This window comes from Eublepharis macularius, chromosome 2 (genome assembly GCF_028583425.1).
Source record: "Eublepharis macularius isolate TG4126 chromosome 2, MPM_Emac_v1.0, whole genome shotgun sequence".
Lineage (NCBI taxonomy): Eukaryota > Metazoa > Chordata > Lepidosauria > Squamata > Eublepharidae > Eublepharis > Eublepharis macularius.
Window position 1 is genome coordinate 198280899 of NC_072791.1, and position 21912 is coordinate 198302810.

General features: G+C 43.2%; 1 protein-coding gene across 1 annotated transcript in view; it reads left to right on the forward strand.

Annotated features, from left to right (window-relative positions):
- MYO3B (myosin IIIB) overlaps positions 1 to 21912 on the forward strand; it is a 307149-nt gene that overhangs the window by 1151 nt on the left and 284086 nt on the right. The window contains 4 exon segments of the mRNA XM_054972682.1: positions 4223 to 4357; positions 12336 to 12440; positions 12714 to 12813; positions 16573 to 16649. Of these exon segments, the coding sequence (XP_054828657.1) occupies positions 4223 to 4357; positions 12336 to 12440; positions 12714 to 12813; positions 16573 to 16649 (417 nt within the window).

Here is a 21912-nt window from a genome sequence, read left to right on the forward strand (position 1 = left end):
CTGCTGAAGTCTCCCTGTAAGTTTGGCATCTCTGGGTATGAAGGGGGCCGTTGAAGTGCCCCGGGTTCTGACAAATCACAAAACTAACAAATTGTTTAGCGAAATGGGACAATTGCATGGAAGTTCGTGTTCCATGATTCGTGGAACGCGATGAAATGAGAAACTCTCATTTCGTTTTTTCCCATTTTGTGCCCATCTCTAGTAGAAAGATGTTTGGAAAATAAGTAGGCATCTCCAGTTTCCACATATCACAATAAAACTATTTCATCTGGAATAGACATCATTCATTTACTGTGCTGAGAATCCAGATGACAGCACTGTCAGGCCATTGCATCCAAGCATTTTCTCTATTGCTCCCCTCCCCGCTTTTTAGACCTGATCCGTGATCTGTGGAAGGGGACTTTGTCTACTTACAATGTAGTAGCAGTACCAGCCAGCCATATGAGGACTGAAAAACTACTATAGAGTCTTCCCAGGACTTTGTTTTCTTTCTTTCCTTACTTGCTTGCTTTCAAGCAATAAACTCACCTGTTCACTCACAAGACATTCCTGGATGTTTCCTTAATTTAAAATCAAAAAGAGTCCAGTAGCACCTTTAAGACTAACCAATTTTATTGTAGCATAAGCTTTCGAGAATCACAGTTCTCTTCGTCAGATGCATGACGAACTGTGATTCTCGCTAGCTTATGCTACAATAAAATTGGTTAGTCTTAAAGGTGCTACTGGACTCTTTGATTTTGCTACTACAGACTAACACGGCTAACTCCTCTGGATCCTTAATTTAATTAATTCTTGCTATTTGGACCAGTTGGGTGGTAGTAATAGTGGAAGAACTTTAATTGCTACTTTTCTCTTTGCAGCCAAAGCTATTTTTATTCATTTTATTTTTGTTACCATAACCACATAATTATGAAATTGCTATTATGAAAAAGAAATCAGAATTAATCCACAATTGCTTAAATCTTTCCCTCCACCTTGGGAAAAAGACTAAGGATCCATTTAGGAATGGCTTGATTACTATGAGTTAAAACAAAGTAATTAAGCTTGGAGACACTGAAGTGCGGACAGCTGTACTTGGAAACCAAAAGGTGGAAAGTAAAATTGAAAGGGGCACTTGCAGGCAAAAGGGACACTTTTGCTGAATGAAATTTGTTTACTTAACTTTCAAGTAAATGCAGTGCTTTTTTCCTAAAAAAATGTTTAGGGGTACTCTCAGTTTGACGCAAGAAAACCACCATTTTACAGTTCAAATCGGAAAAAATAAATGCAGTCAATGGACAAAGTTACCAAGAACATGCATTACCTCATATTACACAGCTCACAATAACTTTCATCAGTAAAACACCACACTGCTTCACAGATTAAACACTCGCTTCCATCTGAGACTCAGGAAACACCGTGAAAGGAAATGACATCAGAAGACTGTTGGTGATGAGAATTATGGGTATCAATAGACCAACCAAGCCCCTCTATAGTGACACGTGCGCACAATCAAAGAGTTTCTGTATAGACAAACTCTTTGCACTCTTTCCGCAAAATGTACACAAACACACAAATAGGTCGCCGCCATCGGGAGTAGCAACAAGACTGACCAATCACCGTGCTAGATTCCAACTACCAGAACTCCAAGCGGCTTAGAGAAGACTTGTTTGTATTTGTCTGCACCCTAACGATCACCAATTATGCCATCGATCTCAGTGGCATGTTTGATGCTCAAAGACGTTCCATTTTTTGGCTGTTGTGGGTTTTCCGGGCTGTATTGCCATGGTCTTGGCATTGTAGTTCCTGACGTTTCGCCAGCAGCTGTGGCTGGCATCTTCAGAGGTGTAGCACCAAAAGACAGAGATCTCTCAGTGTCACAGTGTGGAAAAGATGTAGGTCATTTGTATCTACTCAGGAGGGGTGGGGTTGAGCTGAGTCATCCTGTAAGGGTTTCCCAGGGTGTGGAATGCTAATGGTGGGACGCTTCACTGTGTCCTGAGGAGGTTCTTTTGCATATGGATTGGTACTTGATGTGCTAATCTTCTCTGCAGGGCTATTGTCGGGGATAGAATGTTTTGTTGGCCTGGTGTTTTTCAGAACTGGAAACCATGCTCTGTTCATTCTTAAGGTTTCTTCTTTCCTGTTGAAGTTTTGCTTATGCTTGTGAATTTTAATGGCTTCCCTGTGCAGTCTGACAAAGTAGTTGGAAGTGTTGTCCAGTATTTTGGTGTCCTGGAATAAGATACTGTGCCCTGTTTGAGTTAGGCTATGTTCAGCCACTGCTGATTTTTCAGGTTGTCCAAGTCTGCAGTGTCTTTCATGTTCTTTTATTCTTGTCTGGATGCTGTGACACTGAGAGATCTCTGTCTTTTGGTGCTACACCTCTGAAGATGCCAGCCACAGCTGCTGGCGAAACGTCAGGAACTACAATGCCAAGACCACGGCAATACAGCCCGGAAAACCCACAACAGCCATCGTTCTCCGGCCGTGAAAGCCTTCGACAATACATCGTTCCATTTTTTGTAAGACGAACAGCGCTCCTAGTCAGTTTAAATATAACTAAACATGTTTGTTGCCAACATACGCTACATAAAACTTAACAAATCACATAAATATCCATAATACGTTTGGAGTTGGTTAAGCGGGAATTCCAACATTTTAAAATTTTTAGTTTCTCCCATTAGATTCACAAAATGTTTAGGGGTATGTGTCCCCCCAGAAAAAAAGCACTGAGTAAATGTAATAATGATATACTGCCTGTGAGGATGGGCATTGCTGGATTTTTATAGGAAATGTTGCACTTCAAGAAGGGGACCTGCAGGGGTCTCTAGGGGGAGAAGAAATCCCATTCTCTAGCTAGTCCCTTTTCTCCCCTTTCAGGATCCATTGCTGGTTCCCCACCCTATCCCCTGCTTCCATCCCTCTTCCTCTGGCTTTGGCCCTGAGTTCTTTCTGTCCCTTCCTCTTGTTGGTTCTTTCTCTCCATGGTTCCAACTCCTGCTCTTTTTAACAATGCAGATTTTAAAAAAATGCATATTTGAGGGTTCCTCTAGGATCTCAGAGCTGTGGAAGGTAAGTGGACCCAGTTTGATCTGCATGGAAACCAACCCTTTGCTGTTAGATGTAAGGATATTGTGCTGTGTGGAGCCACAATTTCAATTCCATTGCAGCTAATTGAAAAAAACATCTCTTTCAGAAGTGCGAAAAGGTCATATTATGGAAGTAGCTAAAGATTCAGACATATGTTGTAGATCATAGAAATAGGGCCTGCAGTAGGTGAAATCATACCAAAAGTGTCTGTAGTTGAGGAAAAAGGATTTGTAGGAAAAAACCCAAAGGGTTTGTGGTAGAGATCACAAGTAGAACCACTGAATTAGAATGATGCACTTGCCATAAGTTACTCCAGAGAAAGTCCTGCAGTCTCCCAATAGGATTTACTCTCTACTAAACAGCTTCTGCCTTTTTTTTGTATTTGCAAACTACTGACAAACAACCATTTATTTATTAATTTGATTGATTGATTGATTATATTTCTATGAGTCCGTATAGGGAGGGCGGATTACATCAATTAAAACACATAAATGGCAATATGGACAAGAATGTACAAATTCATAAAAACATTATTAAAATTACAATAACATATAAATAGTTAAAAAGATATCAGAGGGCAGTAACTGTAGTATAGCTTAATTTATCTTCAACCAGGTTCTAAAAACAGGAATGGGGGTAACATCCTGTGTGTGGGGGGGTTAAACACTAATTTAATACCCCCCCCCCACATGGCCAGCAGAGGCCAGGCCCAGTCTCAACCATACGCCTGGCAGAACATCTGTCTTACAGGCCCGGTGAAAGGACAACAAATCCTGCTGGGCCCATGTTTCTGTGATTGCTGCCAGTGAATATCCTCTACGTGTTTTGTATCAATAGAGTTCTGAGCTACAATCCTACACTATAGTTAGACTTCAGGGAGATTTTATAGTGCAGTCCAAAGCAGAACTGCACTCTTCTAAATCCACTTAAGTCAATGGTCTTAGAAGGGTATAATTCTCCTTAAGACCGCGCTGTTAAGCAGCCTAATGATGAGCACAACTGCAGCCTATAGCAATTAGAAACTTCTGGTGGAATCCCCCCCACCTTTTTTGAATTAATTGAATTCTTTATTATGTGACCTGACAACTTTCAGTCTTGTATTGTTGTTCACAAATGTATGATATTTATAAAGTGTGTGTTTTCAATTTAGGATGTGGATGAAGAAATTGAAGCAGAATACAACATTTTGCAGTTTCTTCCTAATCATCCGAATGTTGTTAAATTTTATGGAATGTTTTACAAAGTAGATCAATACGTGGGTGGCCAGCTCTGGCTTGTTCTTGAGGTAAGATATTTTGTGTTGCTAAATCTTATTTGAGAGATTTTCTGAGCTAGTTTCTTCCTTTACAAAAATAGAAGCAAAACCATTGGTCAGTATGACCGACCTCCCCTTCACCCCCACACTTTGAGGCAGATTTTCCGCTCCAAAAATCCAAGTTTGCTTGCTTTGGCTGAGCAACCCCAAGTAGCGTGCCTCTATTTGTGGTTTTAATAGTTATCATTCTGGTTTTTTAGCCCAGTCCAGAAACTTGATGGGGGAAAAGCAGGAGCCCTCTTCCTCTGTGCTGGAAATGGCACTGGAGATTGAATAATGTTCAAAAGAGTACTTAAAGAGTACTCTTTAAGTCACAGGCAAAATTGTTTTCTTGAGGCTTAGATTCTATGTTCTTAATCCTTGACAGTGAGAGGTGTTTTGTTTAATACTTGGGTTTCAGCAACAAAGTTTCTTCAAGAGTTCCCTTTTACAACTCAGGTTTCCTGACAATCATTTTCTCTTTACAACAGACTCGGGGTCCTCCTCAGAGTGAAACCCCATTTAGACACTGGGCAGGAATTAATCTTCTTCCCCTATGATGAATGAATCCTTTTTCACTTGGCTTGAATGGAAGTCTCCACTTATAACCCACTCACTCTTGCCAAAAACACCCCCCACAGGTTTTTTAAAAAAATTATAAACTTTTTTTTCAAGGGAAAAAAAGACATTTGATAGTGCATAAAGGATCTTGAATAAAAAATAAAATAATAGATTTAAACTACTACAAAAAAATATAAGCAAGAGATATAACAACACATTTCATAATATTGCTCCTCTCCCTCTCCTCAATTATTTATACCCAAAGTTTTGTACCCAACATTCTATAATCAGTCCTATACATCACATTTTATATTCAACATTTTTAAAATCTTTGTTTTAAAGTCGATCTAATCTATGTTAACTATTTTTAATTGTCTGGGGTGGGTGGGCCCCACCCACCCTGGGTGGGCCCCACCCACCCTGGACTCAGGCCATGCCGACACCCCCCCCAGCCCTCTGAGCTGACGGCGAGCCCCCCGGGGGCCGGACCCCCACTTACCGGGATAGCGGCTAGCTGGGCAACGGAGGGAGAGGAAGAGCCGTGGGATCCAGAGGAGCCCCGAAGCCCAGGGAGGAGCCGCGGCGGCCCCCATGAGGCAAGGAAGTGCATCCGCCGCAGTGCCAAGCTGCAACCCGGCTGGTGCGGTCCACTGGCCAGCTGGGCAGCACTCTGATGAGGCTGCCTGCAGCGGAGTCCAGCGGGTGGCAGGAGCACTCGGTGCCGCTGCTGGAGGAGATGGCTGGGCAAGCCCTGGCGCAGCAGCTGCTGAGGCCATGCCCTGGCCCTCAGAGGCAAACAGAAGGGCGGGGCCCCCAGAGGGCGAGCAGCTGGCTGGCTGGGGGACAGAACAGGAAGCCCCAGGAGGGGGAGGTGGGTTCAGGATGCATGGCTCCGGCCCGACTGGCCAGGAGCCATGGGGGGAGGAACCCCTGTGTGAGGGACAGGGGCTGGACCCGTCAGGGGGAGAGCTCCCAGGTGGAAGAAGGGCGGGGGATAGGCATGTTATAAGGGAAGAGGGTAGATTGGCTGACCCTCAAGGGGAGGGCAGGAATGGGGTTATAAAAGGGGGAGTTCCCCAGGAAGCGGAGGAGGAGAAGTTGGGCGTGAACTGGCTAGAGAGAGTGTGTAGATTCACAACCCAGTGGGCAGGCGGAGGGCGCTGGTGAGGCAACCACCACCCTCCCTTGCCCAGTCCGAGGCCAAGGGAACTCCCCTGCTGAGACCCCGGGAGGACGGTGGAGGGGCGCGAGCAAACGGCAGGTGGGGCGGTGGCTCACATTAATATTTCTTAATTTCCAGCTGCATACACAAAGAAATCTCTCCTTTTTTTCTGAAATTCCTGTGTTGATCTGTTATGCATGTAAGAGGTTAATTTAGCCATAGAGGCATATTCATACAATTTAACAGCATTTTATATTCAACATTTTAAAATTTTAATTTTACAGTTGTTCTACTTCAACATTAGCCACCCTTGGGTTTTTTAAATTTTCTGCTGTTTTCTGAAATTTTCTGCTACCTATGTTTTCTGAAATTTTAGGATTAGTCTATTATACAGCCCACAGTTCTATAGTGGTTGTGCAAATAGGGTTCAGCTTGTGCTGCCTTTTACACTTGGAATTCTGAACTAGAATTCTCCTTCAACACAATGATGTTACAGTTAGGGCAAACAATTTGTTTTCCCTCACTCCAGAGAGGAACTTGTCTGACCTTCTGACTCACATACTCTTTCTGAATCCAAATCATGGCAGCAACCAACAGTCATCTTGAGGGATGGTTCTGACTGGCCAATCAGAGAGAGGGAGGAGCAGCCTGTCAATCAAGCTCTCATACCAGGCAATAGTTAACTCCTTCCCTTCCAGCTCTCTGAATGCTGCGCTTAAGAAACCTTCTTTAAAGTGCATTCCATCACAGTCAGCTAAGCTTCTATGCTCTGTAGAATTTTGCATCTATTTACTTTTGATTATTAATGAGCCAGTGGGGTGTAGTGGTTAGAGTGTTAGATTAGGACCTAGGAGACTCAGGTTTGAATCCCTGCTTGGCCATGGAAGCTCACTGGGTGACCTTGGGTCAGTAGCAGTCCCTCAGCCTAATCCACCTCCCAAGGTTTGGGTCTGAGTAACACTCGCTCAGCCTACTCCACCTCATAGGGTTGTTGTGAGGATAAAATGGAGAAGAGAGAAAGGTGGTCCCCATTGGAAAGAAAGGTGGTGTATAAATGAAGGAAATGGATAAATAAGATCTAACAGGTCCAGTCTTTCAAGTCCGCTCGTTATTCAGACCCAAATTCAGTTCTGCATAGCTTGCAGAAAGCCAGGAGAGCAGGAGCTTTCCTGACCTCTTCAGGTAGGCCGTTCTATAAGATGGGAGCCACCACAGAATATGCACATGTACAGGGAGCTGTTGATTTTTCCCATGTGCAAGGTGGCACCTGCAGAGAGCTCTGTTCAGATGAGCAAAGCTGCCATGGTGGAACAGAGGGAGAGAGGTGGTTCCCTAGATATGCTGGACCAAGGCTGCAAAGAGCTTTGTATATGATAGCCAACAACAAGAACAACATGTGCTTATATACTGCCTTTTGCACAGATTAGTGGCTCACTCACAGCAGTGAATAAAATCAGTTATTATTCCCATAATACAGCTGAGGATCTGGGGCTGAGAGGAGTGGCTTACCCAAGGCCACCTGCAGCGTTCATGGCAGTTGTGGGAGGTGAACTAGCAGAGTGCTGAATCGTATCCCAGCCACATAACCACTGTGCTACAGCTCAGTAACTGATAGGTAACCAGTGGAGTGACTGCAAAGTGGAAGTAATATCCATGTCTCTCCTAGCTTCCGAAAATAACTGAGCTGCAGCGTTCTGTACTAATTGGAGTCTCCGAATTAACTTAGAAGAAAAATCTATGTACAGGGCATTACAGTAGTCAAGATTTGATGTTATCATGGCATGGATCCAGATGGCTTGGTTGGCCATGTTGAGGTGGGGAGCCATCTTCCAGGCTAGACTGGAGTTGGGGAAAGCATTTTTTGCAGCTGCCTTAACTTGCTTTTCTAGCAGTAGTACTGAACCTAGTATGATCCATTAGGCTCTTAACGGAATCTGCATGGGTCAGGAGAACTTCACTGAAAATGACACATTCACAGGTGTATCTATGCAATTGCCCCTTCCCATTTTACCTTCATCTGTAAACAATTGCCAATGCATATTTTGTTAGCTAGTAGAAGAAAAAAATTACAGTTAATTAATGCTATGCTATATAAAGCATAAAATAGGATCTCTTGCTGGTCATTCTGAGATCCATGCATCTGATTTCAATAATGAATGAAAGGATATTATTTTTCTGCAAATATTTCTTGCCTAAAATACTTCTTTTCTTAGCTGCTGAGAGGGAAATTCTTTAAACAATTCAGATTTGATTGTTCTGCTCTGAATCACAGCAGTCAAATGGGGGTGGAGGGATGGTGTAAATGTTAGTATTACTGACCTAACCGAAAAATCCCGAACCTTGAAATTTGCATACCGATTTGTATGTGTGCAGCACGCACTATTTATAATACTTTAATTCAATGAAAGGAAAGATCTACAAAGAACTCCAGTGCTTTCATCGCTGTTTCTTTGATGAAATCATATATTCTTTGTGATGTGGCTAACTTCTGGAAAAAATGTAATTACAAGTACTGATTTTCCCTTGGGGCATCATTATTCTGCCAGGCTTACACATTCTGAGTAATACCTTTCTCTCAGTCATAGACCCTTTGAACACTAGGACCTGTCATGACTTAAGTTGTTGTTACCTAAGGGTAAGGGTAGGCAAAGTGAACTTGTGGAACCTGTTTTAAATCATTAAGACAAATTCAGTCTGGGGGGACAGAAGTGGAAAACAGTAGGCAATTGGCATTGACTAGCTAATACAGGATGTATATTTGGACATGTGTGTAAATAAAACAAGGAAACTGTGAGGCTGTATTTTGTAGCCCATTTACCTATCTGCATTTTCTTGAATTTCAGCTTACTCAGTTTTATAGGAAAGCAACACAAAGGCATCCTTTCCCTTCCATTTCTTCTCATATTTCAACACAACGTGTATGGGAGGTCAGTTAGAAACTTGTAGGGAATTGGAACAAAAGCAGAAGAAAGTTGGTGTGACGGACACGACTGGCTCTAGTGCCGCCTCTCCTGAGGGACAGCCAATGGGAGCAAGTAGAATGCTGGGCCAATCAGAGTTAGGGTCCATTGGAAGGAAAGGATTTGAGCCGCTGCTCAGAGAGGCAGCAAAAAGTTAGCTGGCTGTTAATCTGTTCTTTTATTTTGAAACCTTTCCTGTTTAATCCCAGTATATATTTCAGTTTAAAATCCGTTCACTCTTATGTTCCTTCTTATAAATAAAGTTTATTTTGTTTGGTTTAACCCTGGCTGGCCTGAAGTTGTTAGCTGAGGGAGAAATAAGACACACACACATGAGCACTCTGATAATGTGGAAAGGGCCTAGTGCATTAAATGGCGGCAGTGTATCCTGAGGGAAAGTAACCTCTGAATTCCCTCTCCTCCAATAGCCCTGGGCTGTAGCTGGGTGAAAGGAGGCAAATACAGGGAACTGGCTGCCTCTCTGGTGGAGCCTCTGGAAGAGGAGAGAGGGAATGCTGCAAGGATTTGGGCCAGGGGTCCCTCTGCCTGCTGTGGTGGAGGCTGGACGGGTGGCATGTGGTGAATGGTGGACTCCTAGCCTATCCCTGACTGGGTGGCAAGGAGTGTGAATAGGGTTGCCAAGTCCTTTGACTCCCCCAGCAGATAGGGTTGCCAGCTCCTGGATGGGAAATTCCTGGAGATTTGGGGGTGGAGCCTAGAGAGGGTGGGGTTTGGGGAGGGGAGGGGCTGCAGCTGGCTGTAATGCCATAGAGTCCACTTTCCAAGGCAGCTGTTTTCTCCAGGGGAACTGATCTCTGTCACCAGGAGATCAGTTGTAATTCCAGGGTACATTTTGCTGAGACATTCTTTCTCTTCTCTTGATGCCTTGAGCCCTTTTGGGACAAAAAAAAAGTCACCAACAGATAACACAGATGATTTGTTATTTGTTGTTTCTGAATGTCATTACAGTGATTTTTGGAATTAGTTATGATAACTATATTAATGAATGGTAATTAGTTTAATGAATGGTAGATAGTTTCTATCTCAGTGCCCTGCACCAGATATTGTGCTAGTAAACATCCAAAATGGGAGGTGGGAAAAACACCAGAAAGGGCAATTGAAGGGGAATAAAACAATTGCATGAGAAACATGGGTAAAAATAAAATTAATGAAATAAATTTCATTTTTTTCTCCCCTCCTCTTGCTGTATAGAAAAGCTATTAATAGGGAACTGCTTGCAAGAAGCAGTGCTTTTCTAGATCAGAATGTTTCATTTCCATTGTTTGCAGAGCAAACCACCAAGCCTGAGTATAGAGAGATATGTCTGCTGTCTATTTTATATTGCCTGCCAGCAGGAGCATTGATGGAGTGAAGGTTTGAAATGACTGTAATTTATGGCCTCCTGGTTATCAAGTACATCAATCTTGTCTGTCTTTTTTTTAATAATACTCCTGGACTTTTCTTCACACAATAGCAGTTTTGAAGTGTGACTGTCTCACATTAGTATAAAAAATATAAATGCTGTGCTTTAAATTTAAGATTTAAAAAATAAAATCAACCCTTTGGGGTTTAAAAACAATCCGCTCCCCCCTCCCCTTTCTAATTCTGCTTGTTGGACTGCACTCAAGAACGGTCAATAGATCAATACCACCTCTAACGTGGTGCCTTTGCAAAATGCAAGATAATGTTGAAATAGTACTGGAAAACAGCATCTACTTATAAGCCAGCCTAATCCTAAAAAACATTAAAGGAATATATCTGATTTTTTAAATGAAGTGAGGTGAGTTCATGAAAGAGATCCCTGCCTCCTTCCCCTTCTCAGCGCAGCTCCCTCCTGCCCCCTGAAAAGCCACTCTTGGCAGTTAGGGGACCCTTGGGAATGGTGGTTGCAACAGGAAATGAAAATGGTCAGAAGCCACCCCAACCCTACTCTTGCGCTACCTTTTCTGTAAATGGAGCAAAGGTTTGTGTGTGGAATTTCTGCAAATATCCCCTTCTTTGACTGGGGGATGCTGTTCAAATATGGCCTGATTCCTTTCATAGACAGGACAGATATGTTTAGAAGAGCCTTTCCGTGTTGATACTGTTTATGTTAGGGCTCTTTGACAGTTGCTGTGGTTTTAAATTGTTACTGTATACTGTTGGTTTTCACTCTTTGTAAACCACTTTGAAGTTTAGGAAAATCATTATAAAAATATCTAAAATGAATAAATCCTTCCTGCAGTTCCCATGCCATATATTATGCTACTCCCACAGCAAAGATCACCTTCACTCTGTTTACAATTGACTGGATTGGACCTGTAAAGGAATCTGCATGGAATTCTGTTTCCTCTTGACATGAGTTGCCTTTATGCATAAGGAATACACATTGGAGCTTCTGCACCAATATATTATTTGTGGATTGTAATGATAGCCATGACTTCATTTATACTCTTATGTTTTTCCCCAATGAGGACCCAAAATGGCTTACATTACCTCCTCTCCTCCATTTTAGCAGTGTAAGGTAGGTTAGGCTGAGAGTGTGGGACTAGTCCAAAACTCCTAACTAGAGGTGGACACGGACCGGAAAATGGACTAAAGTTTTGCATGGACCGGGCCAGTTTGGCATTTGTGAACCAGTGGGTCATGGGACGCCCATTTTCCACAGACCCATGGACTTTTCGTTGGTCTGTTGGTCTGTGGTCCATTAAAGCCTCCCAGTGCTTCTGGCAAGTGGTGCCAGGAGCACTTTAACATTAAATCCCCCCTTGCTCCAGCTGATTGGTGGGCCCGCCAGTCAGCTGGAGCGGGGGTGGTGGTGGTTTAGAGTGGTCCTGGCAGCTGGGACCGACAAACTGGTTAGTTCGCGAACTGGGGCTCGACCATGAAAACTTCATGGTCCATGGTCCATGAAACACCATGGACTCACGGCCTGTGGGTTTTTCCCGGTCCATGCCCACCTCTACTCCTAACAATTATACCCCATTGGCTCAGAGCCCTGCATGTGGTCTTTGTTCTTGTATCTGCTCCTTGCATGCCTTGGAAAATGTTTGTGCAAATATGGCATACTTCTTCCTGCAAAGAAGAATGGGAGGTGCAAAGTCCAAACATTTTTGGATTGTGACTGATAACTGGGAAATGACCATTTTAAAACTCAGTAGTTATGTCCATTCCACTGAATGTTGGGTGGGACACTGATGTGTTGCTTGCAGGCATGTGGAGGAGGGAGTCACCAGCTGAAGGAGGTCTGCAGAATAACTGAGGTCTTGTTTTCCTTCTTCTCTTTCCTCCGCTGCCCCTTTCACAGCTGTGTAATGGAGGGTCTGTCACAGACCTCGTCAAAGGCCTGCTGAAGTGTGGCCAACGGTTGGATGAAGCTATAATCTCCTACATCTTATACGGTGCTCTCCTGGTAAGGATGTTCATTAAGCTTCTAATGACAGCAGAGGGGGCAATTTACCCATCTGATACATTTTCCATTTATAAATGCTGGTGTGGCTGATGCTAATCTGCTGGCTGTTGAAGCAGCAGGGGCCTGTTTTGAGGGTGGGATACAGTGGGCAGGTGTTTCTGTGGCATAAAGCACAGATTGTTTTGATTACCCCCCCCCCATACACAACATTAGGAGAATTATGTTTAACTATTAGTGTAAGCATCTTTTTTTGTTCTTGTTGCTGGCATCCAGGGTCTGCAGCACTTACACAACAACCGAATCATTCATCGTGACGTCAAAGGGAACAACATTCTCCTGACGACGGAAGGAGGAGTCAAGCTTGTTGACTTTGGTAAAAATGTCACACTCTTACTTTTGTTCCTCCTTTCTTTTTTTCTGATGGCTGTAATGTTTAGCTCAAGGCATCTATTTTTGACTGTGTGAAAGCCGAAAGGTTTCTGCATCTCTATGTTCATAACTGGTGAAAACTTGACAAAGGAGGGAGAAGGGTTCGCATTAAATTCATAATAGTTTGGAGAGGAAACGGGAGAGGAAATTCCAGCCCTGCTTCAGTTCTGTGCAAGCAAAGCAGCTGAGGCTGGATGTTCAAAGATCTAACCAGATGATCTGCAATAATGCTGATCAGATGTTTGGGGAAGGGGTTCATAGGGAAAGTGAAACTCAGTTTCTGCCTCTTCCTCCTCCTATTTATTTATTTATATCCTGCTTTTCTCCCTAATGGGGACCCAAAGCGGCTTACAATACCATCCTTCACTCCTCCAGTTTCTCGCAACAGCCCTGTGAGATAGATGACCACCCAAGGTCACCCAGTTTGCTTCCATGGAAGCATGGGAGGTTTTTGAACCCCGCTGTCCCAGACTGTCGCGTGACGCTCTACCCACTACACCACGCTGGCCTCGTAGCATAACTCATTAGCACTACCACCAAGTATCTGACTGGACAATACATCCCAGTATCAGGATAGTTCCGGAAATCCAAGACAGCACCCTGTTTCTACAACTGTATGCCCCTGCTGGATTAGAGCATCTGCCCATAAAATGATTCTTCCCCAAGCTATTTTTACTTACAAAAATCTGTTTGCGTTGCAGTGAAGGCATTTGTCTCTCTAATCTAGACTTTAAATATTTCATTTTCTGCCCATGAAAATAAGACATCTTTCTTTCTCAAATGGTTGTGACTCGCCTCCGGCACATTTATTCCCTCTCAGCAGAAGGTAAAGTGGTCCTCTGGGCCCAAAAGCTAACAGATCCATTTAATTTGCAATTACAGCTGTTAGATATGAGCGAGTCTGACTGGGAAGCATCTAGAAAAGGATAAAAGAAGTGTGTGATTTGCAGTAAGCTTTATCTCTGGATAAATGTGCTAATTTCTTGGTAAGGATTTTAAAAAATCAAGTAAAAGAAAAAACTCACACTGTAAAAAGCCTATCTAGAATCTGACACAAGGGTAACAAAGAAAGCTACGAGCCTCATCACACCTACTTAGGAGTAAGGCCCATTGAACTCAATTAGTAAACATGCATGAGATTGAGCTAGAAGCATATTAAAGCCAGTAAACAGGGCAAGATGGGGAAATGAATCTAATCACCACTATCCATAAAAAACAGTTTCAGTTGCATTGCCAGTATGTACATCTGGCTTATCCAAAATAACTCTATAAAAAAGGAATTCACCCCCAAACTAAAATAAGATGCTATATATAGATATAGATATATAAAACAGATTTATCACTGCATTATCGCTAATTTCCCGATACTTTAAAGCTAGCAATATTTGTCAGATGAATCTAAGAACAGATGCCTCTTTATTACCTGGAAGGAACAGAAATCCATTACTGACGAGTGGTTGCAACACTTGTTTTTTTGAGTAGCCACTGGACAAATGTTGAGTAGCCACTGTCCAAAGGAACAGCTTCTTTAGTAGCCTCTTTGGCATCAAATTGGTGTGCGTGCGTGTAAATCACTTTTCATCTGAGATAATCTTCCCAGTAAAATAATTAGATGGAGCTGCAAGAAATAATTTATCAGTGCCAACAGAAAGACTGTGTCAAAGGGGAGGAAGTTAGAAAGTGAACAGTATTGTGTAACAGCATTTTTCAATATTTTGCACATAATCGCCATGTTGCATTAAGTAAGGAAAGTAATCGTTTGAGTTATTGAGTGGTTCAGTTTAGCAAAGAAAACCACTTATGGAGGGTTGATTTTGGTGTTGTCATGTTTATTTTATTTTATTTTTGCATAAATGTGTGATATTTTGACACTAAACAGGCCAAAAAATAGTAATTTGTAAAAATTTCTATTTCAAAATAAGAGCAACATGCTCTTTTCAGTTTAAAATGTCGACTCTGTCTGCCACCCACAAAACAGTATGGGCACCCATTTCAGATTTAATTGTATTTGTATGGACTGGATAGAGGAGAGATGACTAAACAGTGAGTAATTATTAATTAAAGAGAATTATGTCATTTCATGAGTGACTCTAAGGACATAGTCCTTCTTACTGCCTGCATCCTTGTGGCCCTCTAGTGCATAATGACTTTTAAAAAAGACATTTATTTGTTAGCATTTTATTGATTATTAATAGGAAAATAATTAAAAAATTAAAAAGTAGAACCACTAAAAAAGCCAACAAACTTGATGGCAGCAAATTCTTACCCCTCATCCCTTGTACTCAATAAGTCTTCCCTGCTCCAAGGGAATTTAATTGATTTAAAACAGTGAAGTGAGTTCAATCCAAATTGGGAAATAAAACAAAACATGCATGTAAAGAAAAAAAGGGGGGAACTTCAGGAAATGTTGAGAGTTAAATAAAATAGTCATGTTTAATAAATTCTTCTCATTCAGAGAATTGCATTGGGTTGGTTCCTCTGAGGGTCAAGTGAAAGGCACTCACAGAAGTGGATATTGTCCTTCCCGAGGCAGCCCTGTTAAAAGGTGTTGTTAGGGTACTCTTGTGAACAAGAAGCAAGTGTCATAGAGGATTGCACTGGGGGGGGGGAGTGGGTGAAATCACCTTGCCCTCCTCCTTCTTGTGCCAGAGTCTCTCACACCAGGAAAAGCCTTCTGTGACTTTCCTTACTGCAGCCCTTCACTCCACAGAACCTTTGTCTATGAGCAGAACCTCAGGTGACAAAAGGCACAGATTGGACACTTGTCAGCTTCCCTCAAGTTTTGATGGGAAATGTAGGCAGCTTGGCGGAATGTTGGACAAGTGACAGTTGAAAAGTCCATTGGACAGCAGTCGGAGAGCAAAGCTGCGAAACCAGGATGCCTACATTTCCCATCAAAACTTGAGGGAAGCTGACAAGTGTCCAATCTGTGCCTTTTGTCACTTGTGGTTCTGCTCTATGTTGATTGTCCAACCTCCGAGAATTCCTTTTTGTGGGTTAAAGAGAGCTTCTATGGAAAAGGACAAGATGGAGGAAGAGCCACTTCTAATAACTGCATTTATATACTGCTCTTCTGGATATCTTAATGCCCCAGTCAGTGTGGTGAACAAGATCAGTGTTGTTATTATCCCCACAATACAGGTGGAGAGCTGGGGCTGTAAGGCTTACCCAAGACAGCCTGCTGAGCTCATGACAGTAGTGGGATTTGAACCACCAGAGTGTTAGTTTGCAGCCCAGCCACTTAAGCACTACGCTACTGCAGCTCTCACACGTGGTTTGTCAGATCCAACCCATTGGATTATCTCTATTATAAATAATAATAATTCATTCTTTGATCAATTAGTCTAGGTCTTCAGCCTAGTTCTTACATAGCACTGGAGGTCATGGCTTCCAGACCACAGAACTGTAACAATAATTTATCTTGTTCCAAATGATACCCTGCAACAAGTTCTAAGGGTTTAGAAGTGTTCAGATTGCTGGAATGTGTCCCTGAATAAGGTGATGGAATGAGAATTCCAGTTTCAAAGGAACTGATTCTAAACTACATCTTTCCAGAAAAATCAAATGACAGAACAATTCCAACACATGTTGGTAAAAGTCACAATTGGAAGAAGTGATCCAATTGTGGGGAAATGTATTGTGTAAATTAAAAGGTCAATAAGAATGCTCCTGTGCCAGTATTTGAATTATTTCATCCTTACAGGTGTTTCTGCACAGCTCAGTAGCACGAGGTTGAGAAGAAATACATCTGTAGGAACCCCATTTTGGATGGCTCCTGAGGTACGCCCTACTTTGATCACGGCTTGCTTTTATTTCTGTTTTCTGTGTTGTTTTTAAATTTCAGGGTTTCTAAAGATGTGAATTCTTGTAGTACCCTAATGACAATAAATTATAGTAGGGTGGCTAGCCCCCTACTTGGGGCAGGAGATCCCCCCTCTGCCACCAGCCATCCCTTGCCACCTTTCACCAGGCTGTTGGGGGAGGAGGTGTCAGGAGGCTGGTTGGAGCCCATGGAGCATGTGGCACAATGGTATGTGCATAGTCCGTGGGCCTTGCACTGATGTCACTTCCAGTTTACGCCACCACCACCACCACCAACAACAACCATTCAATTTATATGCTGCCCTTCTGGACAACTTAACACCCAGAGCAGTTTCAAGGTGTGTTGTTATTATCCTCACCACAATCACCTTGTGAGGTGGGTGGGGCTGAGAGAGCCCTGAAAGACCCATGACTGAACCAAAGTCACCCAGCTGGCTTCAAGTGGAGGAGTGGGGAATCAAACTCGGTTTTTCAGATTAGAGTCCTGCTGCTCTTAACCACCACACCCAACTGTAAGCAATAGGGACTCCACAGGACCAAATCAGTTTGGGTCCAGTTTGGCACCGCTGAACCCCCGTCATTTCAGTTTTAAATTGGAAATGTTGTCAGCAGAAGACCCCCCTGGAGCGCACACACTTCACATGTGCACAAAGGAGGAGCAGCACCCCCACCTGTCACCCCACACCCCCAGATTGAAGGTAAGGGGGATGGCAACCCTAAATTATATTCAATTCATTTTAAAAATAAGCAAACCCAAGAGTTTAGGCGTTCGCTGAAGAGTGGTGTGACCAAAACTGGGAAGAAAAATGAGCTTAAATCTTTATACAGTACTATTTTTCTAGTGAATCCATTTTGTAATTTTTGTGATCACTGTGCAATCATGAAACAAATCACCATACTCACAGGAACAGATGAATGTAACACTGCTTTATTCCCAACTAACAAGGAACTAACACAGAAAAGGAAAGTAAGAGAACAGTCTAGGGGACAATCAGATTCCAGATAACTCTTTACTATCCGTTTTACTAGAGTAATGTTCTTTGCTCTATAGCAGACATTGCTGTCTTTGAAACTTGTTGAATACTACAGTTTTTCTCATCGTCCATTTTCACAAGCCTGTAACCTTCCGGAAAATCGTGCAAAACTTGCGGCACGGCGGCATCTTCATAGTGCGATTTTCCAACATGATCCTATTTAAAGGCGCGATTTCTGACATCATTGTGCCGTTAAACAGGATCGTGTCGGGAAATAGCACTAGGAAGATGCTGTCGTGCTGTGAGTTTTGTGCAGTTTTCCGGAGGCTTACAGGCATGTGAAAATGGCCATCTTGTTTAACATTTCAATTTAGTATTATCAGAGAAAACTGAGTGTTTCCCGAGTATAATACCCTCCTCATATGCTCAAAACACTGCACTTGGGTTATCCTTAGATTTGTGCATTTCTTCATTAAATACAAAAAGGGGGTGTATCATATAATTAATATGAAAATGAAACAAATTTCCCATCTAAACAGTCTATAACAGAAAAAAACTCATCACCCCCCCCCCGCCCCGTTTCTTTCATTGTTGCAATCTCTGCCCTCTATTTGGGTTTTCTAGTAAGGCCATAGAGAGCACACAGGGTTCCTTGAGAGTGGGGGGGTGGACTCTGGGCTTTGTTGATTGACTGCAAACTGTAGCACCTAGTATTACATATATTTGTGAGGGATTCCAATCCTGAAGTATACAGGGTAGGACTTGGTCTTCCTTTTTCCTCTCAAGACTCTGTATTCTCGTGCAGTCTGCACTTCTCTGCCTGCTGCTCTCCAAGCCTTACTCTCTCATCCAGATACATCTATGCCTCTAGATCCTCCTGCTGTTGCCTACCTATTCAGATGCCTTCCTCTCCTAATGCCACCACATGCCCTTGCCGTGTCAGCCTGCTTCTTCCTCACGCGACTGTTTTTCAAACTAAGTGGCTGCAATGCCGTCTGTGTTACTGTTTGGAATCTTTCCTATGATCCTACCCCATAGGCTTAAAGTTAAACATGGGTGCCTTTCATTGCCTTAAAAGGGGGCCCTTTCTTCTATCTTTCTGAAATTGGCAAAGTGGGTGTCCCAGGGGAAATATTACAATCCCACAGAATTTTGTCCAGTTTGGCAAGAAAACCATAAAGGTACAGACCTGACAAAAGGGTGTGTGTGTGTGTCTTCTATTGAAACCAGTGGGAAATAATAATGAAAGAGAATTATGGAAATGGAATAACGATAATGAAAGAAACAATAGTAAAGTGAGGTTAAATTTTAGATCATGCATATTTATAGAAACAAATGCTAGAGTATCGCCCCTATGTGGTGATGTCACTTACTTTGCTGGCAATGGTGACCCCCCCCGCCCCCATTTTCTGGGAGATCTGGCTGTCATATTTGGAAACCCAGTTTGCTGGCCCAATTCCAGGCTCTTTTCTAGAATTGAGACAATGTGCTTATGACATTGAGAGGTAGACAAAGATTCAAAATGCCCTACGTGACATGCTTTCTCAAGAACTACTAGTCCCTGTTCAATGTGCATATGCTAGAGGGATGGACAGCTAGTGTGAGGGACAAAGCATGGACATTGATCCCAGGGTCAGCGGGAGCCACAGCGCTGATAGGATTTATGGGCCAGTTCTACACACAGGTACATCCATGCTACTGCGTCTGTCTATAAATACCAAACGGGCAGCAAGAAACATAAGGAGGTCAAACAAAGGGAAACGTCAAAGAACAGCCACCAATCCTTCTTCCGGTTCTTCGAAACTGACAAGTCCTTTCTGCAGTCTAGTTAAAGCAATAAACTAAGAAAAGGGGTGGACAAAGACAAGGAGAAAATCATTTCAATATACAGGTGACAATACACATACAGATGACATTACACACGCTGAAATCGATGCATGTAGAGGGGTACTTATCTGGAAACTTAAGGAACGTTTCATCCAGCTGGCATTTCGTTTGAGTTGCTAAGTGTGCATGCCGACGTGGGGATTAGGGGGACAGTCTTACAGTGGCTGGTCTCCTTTCTCCAGGGTCGGGGACAGAGGGTGGCGCTCGGGGGAGATCTATCGGCCCGTCACCCTTTGGTGTGCGGGGTTCCCCAAGGGGCGATACTCTCCCCAATGTTATTTAACATCTATATGTGCCCCCTCGCCCAGTTGGTGCGGAGGTTTGGGCTGGGTTGTCATCAATACGCGGATGACACCCAACTTTTTCTGTTGATGGACGGCCGGCCAGACACGGCCCCAGACAATCTGGCCAGAGCTTTGGAGGCTGTGACGGCATGGTTGAAACAGAGCAGACTGAAATTGAACCCAGTGAAGACGGAGGTCCTGCAGCTGGGACGGGGGCTGCCAGATGTTGGGATCCAGCTCCCTGCCCTGGATGGGACACCACTGGCAACTTTGCCAGTGGTAAAGAGTCTGGGTGTGTTCCTGGATGCCTCCCTATCGATGGAGGCCCAGGTCACGGCGGTTGCCAAGTCTGCATTTTTCCATCTTCGTCAGATCAGGCAACTTGCCCCCTACCTGACGCCCCAGGACCTGGCTACAGTGATCCATGCAACGGTCACCTCCAGGCTAGATTACTGTAACTCACTCTACGCTGGGCTACCCCTGGGCCTGATCCAGAAACTACAACTGGTCCAGAATGCGGCGGCACGGGTCCTGACTGGTATACCTTACCAGTCACACATCACACCTGTCCTGCGCCAGCTGCACTGGCTTCCAGTTGAATTCCGAATCAGGTTCAAAGTGTTGGTTCTTACCTTTAAAGCCCTGAGTGGGTTGGGACCGGCATATCTTCGGGACCGCCTCTCCCTGTACGTTCCCCGGAGATCGCTCCGATCAGCGAATAAATATTTACTTGTGGTCCCCGGCCCTAAGGAAGCCCGCCTCGCTTCAACCAGGGCCAGGGCTTTTTCAGTCCTGGCCCCAGCCTGGTGGAACGCTCTGTCAATGGAAACCCGGGCCCAGCGGGACATATTATCGTTCCGCTGGGCCTGTAAGACAGAGCTGTTCCGCCAGGCGTTTGGTGATTGAAGGGGGCGGTGCCATGTTGGCCTCCCACCTTTGGGGTGGAGAAGGTTCTCCCCACCACTGCACCTTGTTAATTTGTTTTATTATTTGTATATTGATTTTAGTTTTTGTTTTTATCAATTTTAACTGTTCACCGCCCAGAGCCCCTGGGATGGGCGGTATATAAATTGAATAAATAAATAAAATAAATAAATTAGTAAGGCAGAATGGGTCAGGCTAACACTGCACATGTAAGCGAGGTGGTCTGGTTTAAATGGGATGCCAGGGTCTCCTTTCGCTCCTTGGCACATCTCTTTCTTCTTCCTCTGTTGCTCTTTGCTCCCTAGCAGAGAATGGATGAGAATGCCAATATCCAGAGTAAAGCTGTTGAATATGGAGAATTATTCCTGGGCACGGCCCCTGTACTGTCACCATGTGTCTACAATCACTTTGAGTAGTCAGTCAAAGATGGGAACTCTTATTTCCCCCTCCCCAAAATCTATTACTGATGCTTCCTGAGAAGAAAATATATTTCAAAGGCATGCTTCTGTTTAATCAGAGCTATGTTTGTGTCAGAAAGTTCAGTAGAATCCCAAGAATGTCCTAGCAACAGTAGCATTAATTGTTTTTGTAGGTTAAAATTCGTATGTAAGAGAACAAGGACTTTTTATTTCACAATCTAAAGAAAAGCGATCCATGAATTGGCAGAATACTAAGAACATGTCTGAAGAATGCCTCTTAGTATGCCTTTGCCCCCTTTAACAGCTTGAATAGAAGATATGAAGCTCACAGTCTTTTAAAAATGCTCTTATTGTAAAATAGAGCATCATCTCCAGTGATGATGTGGAAGCCTGTGGTTGAATAAGGCCTTTCCACTTGAAAGTCTGCCTTCCCTTCCTATCTAGTCATAATAACAGGGTTTTAAAACTGGATCTAAATGATACTTACACTATCAAACTTACATTTAAAATGACTTTTCAACAACATATGCCTGACATTTGTAATTGAAAATGCTTTTAAATAAGTTCCAGTGAAAAATCTAGCTCCCAGCAGAATTGGCAGAACTCTATATAACAGAAAATAGCAATTTGGGTCTTAATGTTTTACAATTAATTGGAAATAAACATTGCCCAGCGTACAGAATAATATTAAAAAGCGTTCCTATCTTTTGTCCTTTTCTCCCCTTCAGCATCT